At 58.4% G+C, this 13206-nt stretch overlaps 1 protein-coding gene across 7 annotated transcripts; it reads left to right on the top strand.

Annotated features, from left to right (window-relative positions):
• Positions 1-1045: 1045 nt before the first annotated feature.
• Positions 1046-12087, top strand: ISG20 (interferon stimulated exonuclease gene 20). 7 transcript variants are annotated; one of them, XR_008298971.1, is made up of 5 exons: positions 1046-1214; positions 1509-1760; positions 8229-8490; positions 9961-10161; positions 11853-12087. XR_008298971.1 is itself a non-coding variant. In XM_053223577.1 (4 exons), the coding sequence occupies exons 2-4, from the start codon at positions 1533-1535 to the stop codon at positions 11446-11448; spliced, it is 552 nt and encodes a 183-aa protein (XP_053079552.1). In that variant the 5' UTR covers positions 1064-1222; positions 1509-1532; the 3' UTR covers positions 11449-12087. The 7 variants fall into 7 exon arrangements, 3 of the variants coding, with proteins under 3 accessions (XP_053079552.1, XP_026923834.2, XP_026923832.2); XR_008298970.1 differs by lacking the exon at positions 11853-12087 and adding an exon at positions 11326-11442 and having other exon boundaries at positions 1051-1222; XR_008298969.1 differs by lacking the exon at positions 11853-12087 and adding an exon at positions 10285-11319 and having other exon boundaries at positions 1051-1222.
• Positions 12088-13206: the final 1119 nt, after the last annotated feature.

The raw sequence follows: 13206 nt of genomic DNA, 5'->3' as shown, positions 1-13206 counted from the left end.
GAGAGAGACAGAGTGTGAGCAGGGGTTGGGGTGGGGGGGGACAGACAGAGAGAGAGAGACACACAGAATCCGAAGCAGGCTCCAGGCTCCAAGCTGTCAGCACAGAGCCAGACACGGGGCTTGAACCCATGATCCTTGAGATCCATGACCTGAGCCGAAGTTGGATGCTTAACCAACTGAGCCACCCAGGTGCCTCGAGGTACAGTTTTTAAATAGAGGCCAGAAAAGGCCTCAGTGGGAGGCCAAGGGAGAAGGAACAAAGGGATAGATAACTTGGAGGCAGAGCTCCAAGGGGCAAGAATCTCACCGCAGAATATGGTGACGACTTCCTCACTGAAACTGGCTTCTGTCTTTGTCCCAGCTGTAACTCATTCATCTAGTCAATAAATACTGAACGCTCTACGTGGCAGGCACTGTTGTAAGAGGTCAGGAGCCTGGGAGTGGGTCTAGCCCTAGGAAGTATGGCTGGGCTGCTGGGGGCTCCTTCCAGGCTTTCTTTTCCGTGTCCTCAAATAGTGTCAACCCAGCTGGAGGCAGAGCCCGTTGAGGGCAGGCAGATGGTCGTTTCTGAGGCACCCCCAAAGCACTGGAGCCTCTAAGGGCTCCCTCCTTGCCTGCTTGGCTTCCCTGGGTCGGAGGGTGAGGCTAGTCCTACTCACACTGCAACCTTCCATGCCCTTCCTATGAATAGCCTCAATGTCCCACAAGCCAGCTCCCCCTGCCCCCATGGGAGACCTCACAGAGTGTCAGATTGGTAATGGCCCCGGAAGCTGTGGGACATTCCTTGGGCTCCCATCCTGGGGATGTTTATTCTACAGGCAGGCGGAGGGTGAGAAAGGAAAGAAAAATGTGGCAATCTGCTGCATCCACGTCAGCGGCATCATCTGAGGAGGGGAGGGCTCTTCGGAGCACTTAAGTGTGTGGTGCGGTGGGGGGGGGGGGGGAAGGCGAGACATGGGGACATGGAACCTGCCAGCTTTGTCCGTGGTGACTCAGGCCCTTGGGCCCCCCACCTGCCAGCAGCCCGAGGATAAGGAGCAGCCCTGCCCCACCCTGCCCCGGCCTCCCACCTCTGACTTCGCCTGATAACAAACCAGAAACTGAAACAGAGTCAGGATTCCCGGCTTGAAGTCAGAGATGAGTCACAGCTAAGAGCAAGTGCAGTAGCTGAGAAGGGGCACCAGAGAGGCAGACGTGAGCCGAAGGCACCAGAGGTGGGCAGGTGAGTGGGGGCTGGGACGGCGAGGCCAAGGCGCTCCCGCAGGGCCTCGGCCAGGGGAGCGGGTGGGAGGGGGCCTGGCGGTCCCAAGGCTGCTGGGCCAGACCAGAGGCCCTGGGACCGCCGGGCTGAGGAAGCCGGGCGGGGTGGCAAGGGGCCAGCTTCCCCTGTTGCCAGATGGCGTTCATGACAGACAGGTCAGAGGGGACAGGCTGGCTGGGTGGTGGCCGAGGACCCCCAAGGCCTCAGTCGGCCCTCGAGTGATGCCCCTCCCGCCTCCCCTGTCCAGCGCATCTTCGGGTCCTGGTGACACATGGAGAGCGGCACCGAGGTGGTGGCCATTGACTGCGAGATGGTGGGGCTGGGGCCCCGAGGGGAGAGCGGCCTGGCTCGTTGCAGCCTCGTGGACCTCCACGGCACCGTGCTCTACGACAAGTTCATCCGGCCGGAAGGGGAGATCACTGATTACAGGACCCTGATCAGTGGGATCACACCTTGGCACATGCAGGAGGCCATGCCATTTGCCGTGGCCAGGCTGGAGGTGAGTGGAGGGCGGCGTGCCAGCCAGGCGGGGGGGAGGGGGGAGGGGGGAGGGGAACCTGCGGACAGCCGCCGGCCATCCGCACACACACTTCCCAGCACCTTGTCAAGGTGCCACATCTGGGACCTGTGACCCCAGCCGTGGAAGATTCCCCGCTCCGCCTCTGCATGACTAGGGCACAGAGAAACGTGTTGGTGTCTTCTTCACGTCCCTGAGAAGCCTTCCTCCATCAGACAACCTTAGACTCCCGTCTGGGAGCAGCCTTCAGGGCATCGGGTCCACCTTGCTGGTCTTGTGATGGGGGGAACTGAGCGCCCCTGATGCCCCCCACAGCGTGATTCTTTGCTCTGCCCTGAGCTGCCACTGGCGAACCCCGTGAGGAAATGAGGAAAGTGAGGCCCTTGCCGGCTGGGCCCTGGTAGCGGGCCCCAGGTCTTGAAGAACAGGCCAGAGGCTCCCCTCACCCACCCCCAGGCTCCGGGAGCTTGTTCCCAGACCGCACAGTAGGGCCCTACCGTCGGCTAGAGGTCAGCGTGTGGCCCCAGGACCTCCCACCCTCCTGCCTCATCTTGTTGTGATGACTTTTCCAGTCTCCGCTTTCTGTTTCTGTTTCTGTTTCTCTGAATCACCAGACGGGAAGCGAAGTCTAGCACCTGCTTTAGTCCCTTCTGGGAAGGTTTGGAGGGGCGAGTAAACTCATCAGTATCTAGGCTGCCAGGGCTCGGGGAAGTCCCCGAAGAACAGAAGGGACTGCGGTCCGTCCCGACTGTGCACACCGCGTGCGTGCCAGGCTCCAGGCGCTGCAGAGACACCCACGGCGGTAGCTACTGTTTACTGAGCGCAGGCTACTCGCCGGGTGCAATCCTGGGCACTGGCCGCCCGGAGCTCACTCACGCCTCCCGAATGGCCTGCCTCGAGGCCTCCCAGGAGCCGGTAACTCACAGTTGGGAGGGGCCGGTTTTGAATCTCGGCCGGTGACTTAGCAGCTCCTTGGGCGAGTTACCTGGGCGGCCTCTCTGCACCCAGTTTCTCCCACCTGGAAAAGAAACTGGGTACGATAACAGCAGCAACCTCATAGGATTATTGTGAGGCTTGAGAAAGCGCCTAGAGGGAGCGCCTGTATTATGTAAGGACTCCAAAAATGTTAGCTATTACGAGCGTCTGTTATCCCCATGATGCAGATGGGGAAACTGAGGCCTGCTTGAACTAAGTGTATTGGTTTGCTCGGGCCACCATGGCGGAGTAGCACGGACTGCGGGGCTCAAACAACAGAAATGTACTGTCCCAAAGTCCTGGAGGCAGGAGGTCTGAGCTCAAGGCGGTAGCAGAGATTTGTCTCTTCTGAGGCTGTGAGGGAGAGTCCTTTCTATATCTTTCTCCCAGCTCCTGGGGGTCTGCTGGCAGTCTTCGGTGTTTCTCGGCTTGTAGAAGCATCACCCTAATATCTGCCTTCTTGTTCGAATGGCGATTGCCTTGTGTGCCTGTTTTGTGTCCCCCACTTCCCGTTTATGAAGACACCAGCCATATCGGATTAGGGCCCACCCTAATGACCCGATGACCAGTACTTACATCTGCAATGACGCTGTTTCCAAATAAGTCACATTTTGAGCTATTAGGGGTAGGATTTCAACACAGGAATTGTTGGCAGGGGTGGGGGCGGGGGGACACAATTCAACCCACAAGACTAAGTGACTCACAAAGTTTTAGGTAACTAGATGTGGTCAGGACTCAGAACTCAGGCTCAAAAGTCTAGGGCTGTGTGTCCAACAGGGGGCTGCCAGCCACACGTGGCTGAACACCGCCAGTGTTCCAATACCTCCCATGGCTCCCCATTGCCTGAGGTCCCCCCAGCACACACTCATGGCCGTCCAAACCCTACCCACCTGCCATTCCTGCCTGCCCTTACAGCTCAGCCATCATCCAGCCAGTGCTCTTCCAAGCCCCTCCGCCTGCCCTCTCCCATCCCTGCCCCCGGTCCAGGCCAGAGGAGTCCTTCCTGATGCCCTTCCCCACCCTGTCCACCACCCCTACACCTCCCCACACTGGACTCTGTAGTGGGGGGCTCCAGTTCTCCTGGCTGTGGCCCCTGTGCTTTATTTATTTATTTTTGTTTATTATTTTTGAGAGAGAGAGAGAGAGCAAGCGGGAAGGGGCAGAGAGAGAGAGAGAGAGAGAGAGAGAGAGAATCCAAAGCAGGCTCCTTGCTGACAGTGCAGGGCCTGACACGGAGCTTGAGCTCACGAATCGTGAGATCATGACCTGAGTGGACGCTTAACTGACTGAGCCACCCAGGCACCCGGGCCCCCACCCAGGCACCCCGGCCCCTGTACTTTAAAGCTTGTCTGTCCACACACATGGCCTGCCTCGTTCCACGTTCCTGCTGTGTACTCTATCTGCCCCCAGATTGGATGGTGTGCTTTGCACACAGAAGGTACCCTGAGAATGTTTGTGGGACTACAGCTGAACCAATTTTCACAAAATACAGAGTTCTGGCAGCGGCGTGGAACGAAATCGCCTCTGCCCTCGTGCTGGCCTTTGCTGTTAAGATGCAGTGATACGCACACAGCCTGGGAGGTGGAGAGCAAGTGCACTGTCTTTAGAACTTGTCTGGACGTGGCTCTGTGTCCTCTGGCTCGTTGCTAAACCTCTCTGTGCCTTCAGGAGGCACATCTACAACACAGGGGTGGCGAAGCAGCATGGCCATATCCAGCACCGTGTCCTGGAGCCGTTCTAAGTATTTTCCACATGCCACTGCCTTTACTCTCCACGACAACCCCGGGAAGTAGTTAACCAGTGTCATTACTCCATTTGACAGATGAGCAAACTGAGGCACAAGGCTGAGCCAACTGTCCAAGGAAGGAGTAGAGCAGAGACTCAAATTCTGGCTCCAGAGCTTGCTCTGGGATGTTCCGATCCCACGATCCACGTGTATACACGCTCCGTGAATGCTGAGCATGCAGTATATGCGTGGGACAGTGCTAGGCACCCCACGTTTGAGCCCAGGCAGGAGAAGGCAACGGCTGTCATTTGTTTGCACGAACCAGGACACAAAGGCCGCTTGATCCCACGCCATCGCCCATAGCGTTCTAATCCCAGAGACAGAGACCGGGCTCACGGGCCCCAAGATGTGAAGAGCTCCCAAAGGGAAGAAGCCTATCATTGCCTCCCGTGCTGGGTGATGCCTCTCAGGTGAGATTAGGGCTCGCCAGGCTTTGGTTTCACGCAGGCAACTTTCAGAGGCTGCTCACCAACCTGTCTCTTCCTCCCCTAGGAGTGGTGACTGGGTCCGGCCAGTGGTGAGCCATAGACCGGCGCATGGCAGCCAGCGGGTTTCTGGGGATCCACTAAGCCCCCCCACAGTCCACCCTGGAGGGTTGCTACCATAGGGCACTGAGATTGTGCAGGGGATCCCCCCTCCTGTTTTTTATTCTTATTTTTGGTAAAGTGGTTACGTTACCTTTTTTTTTAATGTTTATTTTTGAGACAGTGCAAGCGGAGGAGGGGCAGAGAGAGGGGGGACAGGGGATGAGAAGCAGGCTCTTCGCTGACAGCACAGAGCCCGAAGTGGGGCTTGAACTCAGAATCTGAAGCAGGCTCCAGGCTCTGAGCTGTCAGCACAAAGCCCGACACGGGGCTCGAACTCACGATCCGTGAGATCTTGACCTGAGCCAAAGTTGGACGCTCAACTGACTGAGCCACCCAGGTGTCCGGTTACCTTACTTTCATAGTGGAAAGTAATCGCTTGTTACCTTCCGAAATCTCTAGGTCTGACGTCATCTAGAGCAGGGGTTCTCAATGTGGAGTGGGTGTTGCCCCCCAAGGGACAAATGTCTCACTATCTGAGGCATTTCTGGTTGCCGCAAGTGGGGCAGGGGGCCTGCTACAGACATCCAGGGGGTAGAGGCCAAGGATAGTGCCAAACATCCTCTAATGCACGGGACGGCCCCTCCCCCAGCCACACACACACACCAAGAGAAAGTGTGGAAGTTGAGAAACTGGCCTATAGAGCCCCATGAATCAGGCTGCCAGCTCAGAAGAGAACCCAGGAGGAGACTGAGGTCCAGAGAGGGGCAGTGACTTGCTTAAGGACACACAGCAAGCCGTGATACAACTCAGTGTTCAGATTCAGGGCTCTCACCTGGTGAGTTAATTAATGCTGTTTGTTTTGTTTTGTTTTGTTTTCCTAATTGTAATTTTTAATGGCGTGTAACTTTTGTAAATTAATGCTCCTTTCATGTTAACCCGGTACACTGAGTCGCATCTACCCTCTGACCAGGCTTGGGGGGGGATAATTACAGTTTTAGTTGGCAAACAAAACAGCTGAATCCCATGAAGCATCCCAGTTTGGGAGGGAAACGCAGACAGAAGAGAGGCCACAGTAGCCTGTGAACAAGGAGTTACTGGGCCAAGTGCCTCCTGCTGGGGCCCCGCCCCCGCTCAGGTGTCTCTGGGGCAGGTGTCTTTGGGGCTTGGCCAGATGGAGGAGGGTGACTTCACCGTCCAGGTTTCCCCTGGCATAAGCAGTCTTAGGGGGTGCGGGGAACAGGCTGGGGCAGGGCCACCTGCAGAACTGGGCAGGGGACAGGAGGAAAGGGGAGACTGAGGCCACTCTTAAAGATGACAATAAGGCCTGGCCCTCTAGATTTTTCATAAGGGCCCCAGGTGATTTTTCCGACCAGGAACATCCGGGGAATACTTGGAACAAGAGTGGCACTGCAGTAGAAGGACCCTCCAGGCAGACACAGGCCACTGGTCCTGGTGCTACCCTGCCGTGTGACACGGGTACGCGCTGCTCTGTAGCCCCCTTTCCCTGTTGGTAAGATGGTGTGGTCATCCCGGCCTTGTGGGGGCCACGTCCCCGATCCGGGAAATCTGGGCGCTGCCCCGGGCCCAGCATGGCTCTCCGCTCCGCCATTAATGACGCTGGAGCAGGTTCTCAGCAGGTGGTAGTAACAACTATAATAACAGTGATGGGGTCAGGCAGGTCTGGACACCTCACTGCAGCTATCAAGTCACCAGCCCTGTCACCTGGGCAAGTCTCTTAACCTCTCTGGTCCCCAGGCCCCTCCTCTGGGACATGGAAATCAGAATACCCGGGTTGAGAGGTCTGGCCTGGTGCTGTGAGAGCAGATGGGTGATTGTCCCTCCTCCCCACTCAGTTCTTTCCAGGAATTCGAGTCTCCGCCCCCTGTGTTTGGCACTCCTGACACTGACTGAGGGCAGGTCCCGCGGCCAGCAGGTCACAAAGCCCTGAGGCCCTGCCAGCTGGCACCTTCTCCCCATCCCTGGCTCCGACAGGCCCCCCTCTTCCCTCCCCGGCCCTGTCTCAGAAAGTCGGGGGAGCCCTGGCTGCTAATGGGCCTCACCTCTCCAGGCCTTTGCCTTACAAATGGGGAAACCGAAGCCCAGAGATGGCCTGTGACCTCCATGAGAGCACACAGCAAGTCCCAGCAGTCCCTCTCTGCCCAGTGCCCAGCATGTTTTTGGCCTGCAACATTGCTGACATCTCTCTGCTAAATAGACTCATCTCTTTTTTTCCTGATTTCTTCTGCTTGTCTACCCCCCCCCCCATTTTATTTGTCTCCTCATGAGCCCAGCGGTGCTGACTGTAGCCACCCCCTGCCAGGACCCTGGGGCTCAGGAAGTGATTAATTTCCCAGGAATCTACCTCACGATGACTCTTGTCCTCTTCCGCCTGGGAACAGTGCAGCAGTTTCTGGGATGGCAGACAGTCCCTCAGGGCTTTGTGTGAACTGGGCCTGAGCCAGCTCCTCGTTGGGGGAAACAGGCCACATTGTTCGAGAACACAAAGAATGTGAGCAAGAAAAGGTGTGTGACCCACAGCTGCCCTGCGGGGCCTGTGAGCGCCACCCCTCTGCCACGGGCTGGCGGGGCCCTTTCCTCCACAGTAGGACTGAGCTGCCGGTGAGGGCCGGTGTCCTCACCGCTCAGGTGACCTCTAGATCAGCAACACCAGCCCCACCTGTTAGAGATGTGAGATCCAGGGGCGCCCGGGCAGCTCAGGGGCTTAAGCGTCCAACTGCTGATTTCGGCTCAGGTCATGATCTCACGGTTCGTGGGGCTGAGCCCCGCGGCCAGCTCTGAGCTGGGTGCGGAGCCTGCTTGGGATTCTCTGTCTTCCTTTCTCTCTGTCCCTCCCCCACTCTCTTGCTCACTCTCTCTCAAAGATAAATAAATAAACATTGAAAAAAAAGTGAAATCCAGAGTTCTGGGTTCACCAGGTGACTCCCACCCCAAACGTCCACTGGAACCAGCACGGTCCATTCCTCAGGAGAGCTTCCCCAGGCCCCAGGCCTGGGCTCCGTCCAGAGGAGGCCCTGACAAAGCCGTGTGAACAGGGTGGGGTGACGTTGCCTGTTGACGGTAGATGGATGGAGCCCTGCTTCCACCACTGTGGCCAGGGACAAGTCGCCTCATCTCTCTGAGCCTTGGCTTCCTCTTCTGCAGAGTGGCCCCAATGATCCTGTGGTCGCCAAGGGAGAGCATACCAATGTCCCCCATGACGTCTCAGAAGGCCACCAGAAACAGAAGCAGGGCACGGGAGGGTGTCAGCCAGGTGGCAGTCTCCTTCCCCAGGCACAGAAGACAGGCGAGAAGTTATGGGAGAGCTGTCCAGAGGGGGGCCTGAGCTCCAAGATGCCCCTCCAGCTGGGGCCCGACACAGCTCCGCCCCAGAGGCCCCATCCATCCTTCTCCAGTGGCAGCCCAGGTAAAGAAAGGGGAGCCTGTGTGGCCGTAGGTAGGAGGCTGTCCCCAGGGCCACCATGGGAGGGGAGTGGAGACGGAGTCCAGATGGGAGGCTTGGGTACTTTAGCGGTTACTCCCCGAAGCTCGGGCCCTGGGCTGGTGGACGCCAGGAGCAGGCCTGCTCTTCCTAAGTGTGCTCGTGACGGGCAGTCCGCTGGCTCTGAAGGCTGGCCCTACCACTAACCAGCTGTGTGGCCACCCCAGTTATCTAATGGTGCTTAGCAAATCGCCTCCAAACATAGTGGTTCAAACAATGTCAATATTTACTTTGCTCCTGCACCTGCAGTCTGGTCAGGGGCGGATGGGGACAGCCATTGGGCTGAGGCAGAGGCACCCGGCAGGCCCAGAGCTGGAACCTCGGGAGGTTGGCTTGCCTACCCATCCCCTGGCTGGCGCCGGGGCCCCGCAGACTCTGCTCTCTGCCTCCAGTGGTCCCTCCAGCACGGTGGCTTCGGGGCAGGCCGGGCTGCTGGGACACTGGCCCTCAGAGAAGTCAGAAGTCACACGGGCCGGCCCATATTCAATTCAATTGAACTCCATCTTTTGCATGAGCCGGAGTCAAGGAATCCGCAAACTTGCTTTAAGATCATGAAGAGTAACCTGGGGCAAATTATTTCACTCTCAGGGCTTCCACTTTTTTGTTCTCATCCGCAAAACATGGGCTGCGTTAGCTTGTTACGGCTGCTTTCTACAAAACCACAGGCTTAGTGGTTTAAAGCCACACGAACGGGTTATCCTTCGGTTCCACGGCTCCACGGTCTGACCCGGGTCTCAAAGGCTGAAATTGGAGTGTGGGGAGGGCTGCGTTCCTTTCTGGAAGCTCTGCGGGGGAGTGCCGTTCCTCGCCTTTCCCGGCTTCCGATGGCCGCCCACCGGTGTTCCTTGGCCCGGGGGCCCCCTCCTCCTCCTTCAAGGCCAGCAGGAGCAGGTCAGGTTCTCAGGGCAAAGGTTCTTAGGGCCCCCACCTGGAAGGGCCCTTGCGATTCCGTTGGGCCCATGCGGGTAGCCCAGATCACCTCTCACCTTGCACCCCAAAGCCCGCCTGCAGCTTTAACTTCTCTCCGCGTGTAAGGTGCTCCGGATTCTGGGGTTTAAGGCGCGGGCAGCTTCGGGAAGTCATTCATCTGCTTGTCACAGCAGGCTTGTTGACAGGGTGGCACAGGTGACATACTTAGGTAAGTGCCTGGCACACGGGCGTGCTCAGTAGGTGCCACTGTCGTTACTCGTGCATGGGGAGAGGCCCGGTCCAGCCTCTTCATTATACAGATGATAGAGAGGGTTGAAGCCCAGAGAGGGAAGACAGCTTGCTCAGAGCCACACAGCAAGTCGAGGAGGGACTGCTTCCCTCCGGTACCGCGAGGACCCCCAGTCGGCCCAGACCCGCCTGGAGGACCCCGTGTGATGTGCGGGGCGCGCGTCTCCCTGGCCACAGATCCTGCAGCTCCTGAAGGGCAAGCTGGTGGTGGGCCACGACCTGAAGCACGACTTCCAGGCGCTGAAGGAGAACATGAATGACTACTCCGTTTATGACACGTCGGTGGACAGGCTGCTGTGGCGGGAGGCCGGCCTGCAGGACTGCGAGCGCGTCTCCCTCCGCGTGCTCAGCGAGCGTCTCCTCGGCCGGAGCATCCAGGTGAGCACCTGCCTCCTTTGGGGGGGGGGGGGCTGGCCCCTCCCCCCAGGGCCCGCGCCCACCACCCCCAGGGGCTCCAGAACCAGCACTGGACCCCGAAGGCGCTCTGCGTCTCCCCCACAGCCTTGAGAGGCCGTGTGCTTGCCAGCGAGGAGGGGCGCTGGCCTCGGGGTTCCCCAGCAGCCGGCCCTGGACGAGGACCCGAGCGCAGGTTCATTCCAGAGGTGACCCCGGGGACGTGCTGGTGGAGCCCAGCGCCCAATATATCGGTCTTGTTTGTTTTTAAACTCCAGCCAGTTACTCTGTGGATAACTGAAGTTTTTTTCTTTAATGTTTATTTATGTTTGAGAGAGAGCCAGTGTGAGCGGGGAAGGGGCAGAGAGAGAGGGGGGTAAGGGACAGAGGATCCCAAGCGGGCTCCGTGCTGACAGCAGAGAGCCCAATGCGGGGCTCGAACTCACTAACCTTGAGGTCCTGACCTGAGCCCACGCTTAACCAACTGAGCCACCCAGGCGCCCCGATAACTGACGTTTAATCCCACTGCGGGCCTCTGGAATAGGGTAAAACGCAGCCCTCAGATCTTTTCCAGGGAGCGGCGGTATTTACACACAGCTCCCAGCAGGCAGGGCAGCTGCTGCTCCCGGAGCCCCCATTTCTCGGCACTCCTAGGCTCCGGCGAGGCCCAGAAGGGGGGGTCCTTGGGGGCTCACGGAGGTGGCAGGGCCGAGGGAGGTGGGCCCGACACCAGCAGCCACGGGTCCACGTGGGGGAGGTATTTATTAGCACCTACTCTGTGCCGGGCTGGTCAGGATGCTGGAGACGCAGGGCTGAGCAGGGCTGAGCAGGGCTGGCCTTGTGCTTGAGGAACTCCTGGGTTGAGGGAGGGTGGCCCATTAGCCCGGAGGGATGAAGGAAAGCAGGTCTGCAGGAATCTGGAGGGCGAGTCTTAGTGGAGGAGGGCGGGGAGGGGAGGGCACCAGGAACTGGGGAGGGAGCAGGGGACGAGCCTGATTTTGGACCCCTCCCTTAGCCTTGTGGCACGCAGGACGGAGGACAGAATACACAGCACGTGGATTCACCCAAGTGCTGAGCAAGTAGCATTTAGAAACATCATTTTGGCATTTAAAAACAAAATTTTTTAACATATATTTATTTTTGAGATAGAGAGAGACAGAGCATGAGGGGCAGAGGGAGACACGGAATCAGAAGCAGGCTCCAGGCTCCAAGCTGTCAGCACGGAGCCGCACACGGGGCTCGAACCCCCTGAACTGTGAGATCATGACCTGAGCTGAAGTCGGGGCTTAACCAACTGAGCCATCCAGGTGCCCTGGAGTATTTTTTTTATATCCGCCTGGTCCCCTGGAGCTCCCTCTGTGTCTGTGTGTCTGCAGCCCCTCCTCCCCTCACCGGATTATAAGCACCTCGAGGACACAGCCTGGTTCTCCGGATGCTGGAAGCTGTGCCTGGCCATGCCTGGGCCTAGTGCCCCAGCTCTGGGTCAGACAGGAGAAGCCGGGCCTGCTCCAGCCGCCTGCGGAGTCCAGGGTGTCAGAAGCCTGGGGCTGCTCACCCACCGACCCCCCTCAGGGCCCGGGAAACCGGGGTGCTGGCGGGGAAGGCCCAGGTCACAGGGGGTCTCTGCATTCAGCCCTACCCCAAGTCCCCCCCCGGCTCTGTCCATGTGTCTACAGAACAGCCAGTTTGGACACAGCTCGGTGGAAGACGCCAGGGCGACGATGGAGCTCTACCGAATCTCCCTGCAAATTCGGGCCCGCTGAGGGCTGCCGGCCCGGTGGTTGGGTGACCGCAGCTCCCGCCGGCCCCTGCCGCAGGGACTCCCCCAGGGTCTTCTTCTCTTCGGGACAGCAACTCCCCTGCTTTTGGAAAACGCATCTTTAGTAGTAAAATGGTTTATTTTTTCTGCTACTTCAGTGGCTACTCCTGTTGCCTTTTTTGGAGCCAGGTCACGGTGACGGGCCGTGGTCCACGTGAGGCTTAGACAACAGGGAAGACGGGGCTGGAATGGGGGGCTGCGGAGCATATGTCAGTCTCTTTAATAATCTGGAATCCTTGAAGGTATGCAGCTAAATAATGCCCTTGCCTCTGCTTCCCTTTTCCTGTTGCGCTTATGCCCAGGGGAGTGGCACCCGGCTCAGAGGTCCGTTCGTGTCATCTTGGAATGGGTGCCAAGGCCCTGGTGAGCCCGGAAGCCGAGGTACAGAGACTGTGGGGGGCGCTACCCGAAGTGACCTTCAGCAAGTTGCCCCTCCTCTTGTAAAACGAGGAAGCAAAGGCAGGGGACTCTGAAGTCAGAGAGAACGAGGCTGGACTCCGGGCTCTGGCATTTAGGAGCTGTGTGATCCAGAGCGAGTGACTTAATGGCTCTGTGCCTCAGTTTCTCCATCCATAAAATGGGGGATTCTAACAATTCCTAGGGTTCTCGTGAGACGTTGCGTACAAAGCCCCTAGCACCACGCCTGTCATAGCTTGAGCACCCAGCAAATGTCAGTAACTGGGGGTTATTGTCTTGGGAGACTCCAGGGAGAGCAACTGCACTCTGCTGTGGGTCCCTGACCTCTGACGGAAGGGCGTGCATGGCGTGTGGGGAGGAGGGTGCACACCAGAGCAGTCACTGCTCATCGGAAGCAGCAGATGCAGAGTTGGTACTTTTAATCCATGGCGGGGTCCCTCCAAACCAGAATTACCCTGGGGGGAGGGGGGCAGGTGATTCTGGCGCCGAGGACACTTCAGGCACCTGAGATGCTTTTTAAGCAACCCCAGTCCCTAAGCACCGTGTTCTCACACTTGACCAAGCATCGGCATCACCTGGAGGGTGCCGGACCCCACCCCCAGACTTTCCAACTCAGCCAGACTGGGGTGGGGCCCCAGAATCTGCATTCCTAACAAGTTCCTCACTGATGCTGGCGGCCCAGGACCACGCTGTGAAAGCCACTGCTAAGCATCAGGTGACTGAACGTGCGGCCGCAGCTGAGAGCCACTGGCCTATGGTCCGGGTGCCACCAGGCTGGACCCCTGCCATCCCCT

The sequence above is a fragment of the Acinonyx jubatus genome, chromosome B3 (assembly GCF_027475565.1).
Source record: "Acinonyx jubatus isolate Ajub_Pintada_27869175 chromosome B3, VMU_Ajub_asm_v1.0, whole genome shotgun sequence".
NCBI classification, from domain to species: Eukaryota; Metazoa; Chordata; class Mammalia; order Carnivora; family Felidae; genus Acinonyx; species Acinonyx jubatus.
This window is presented reverse-complemented; position numbering and strand designations above follow the sequence as displayed.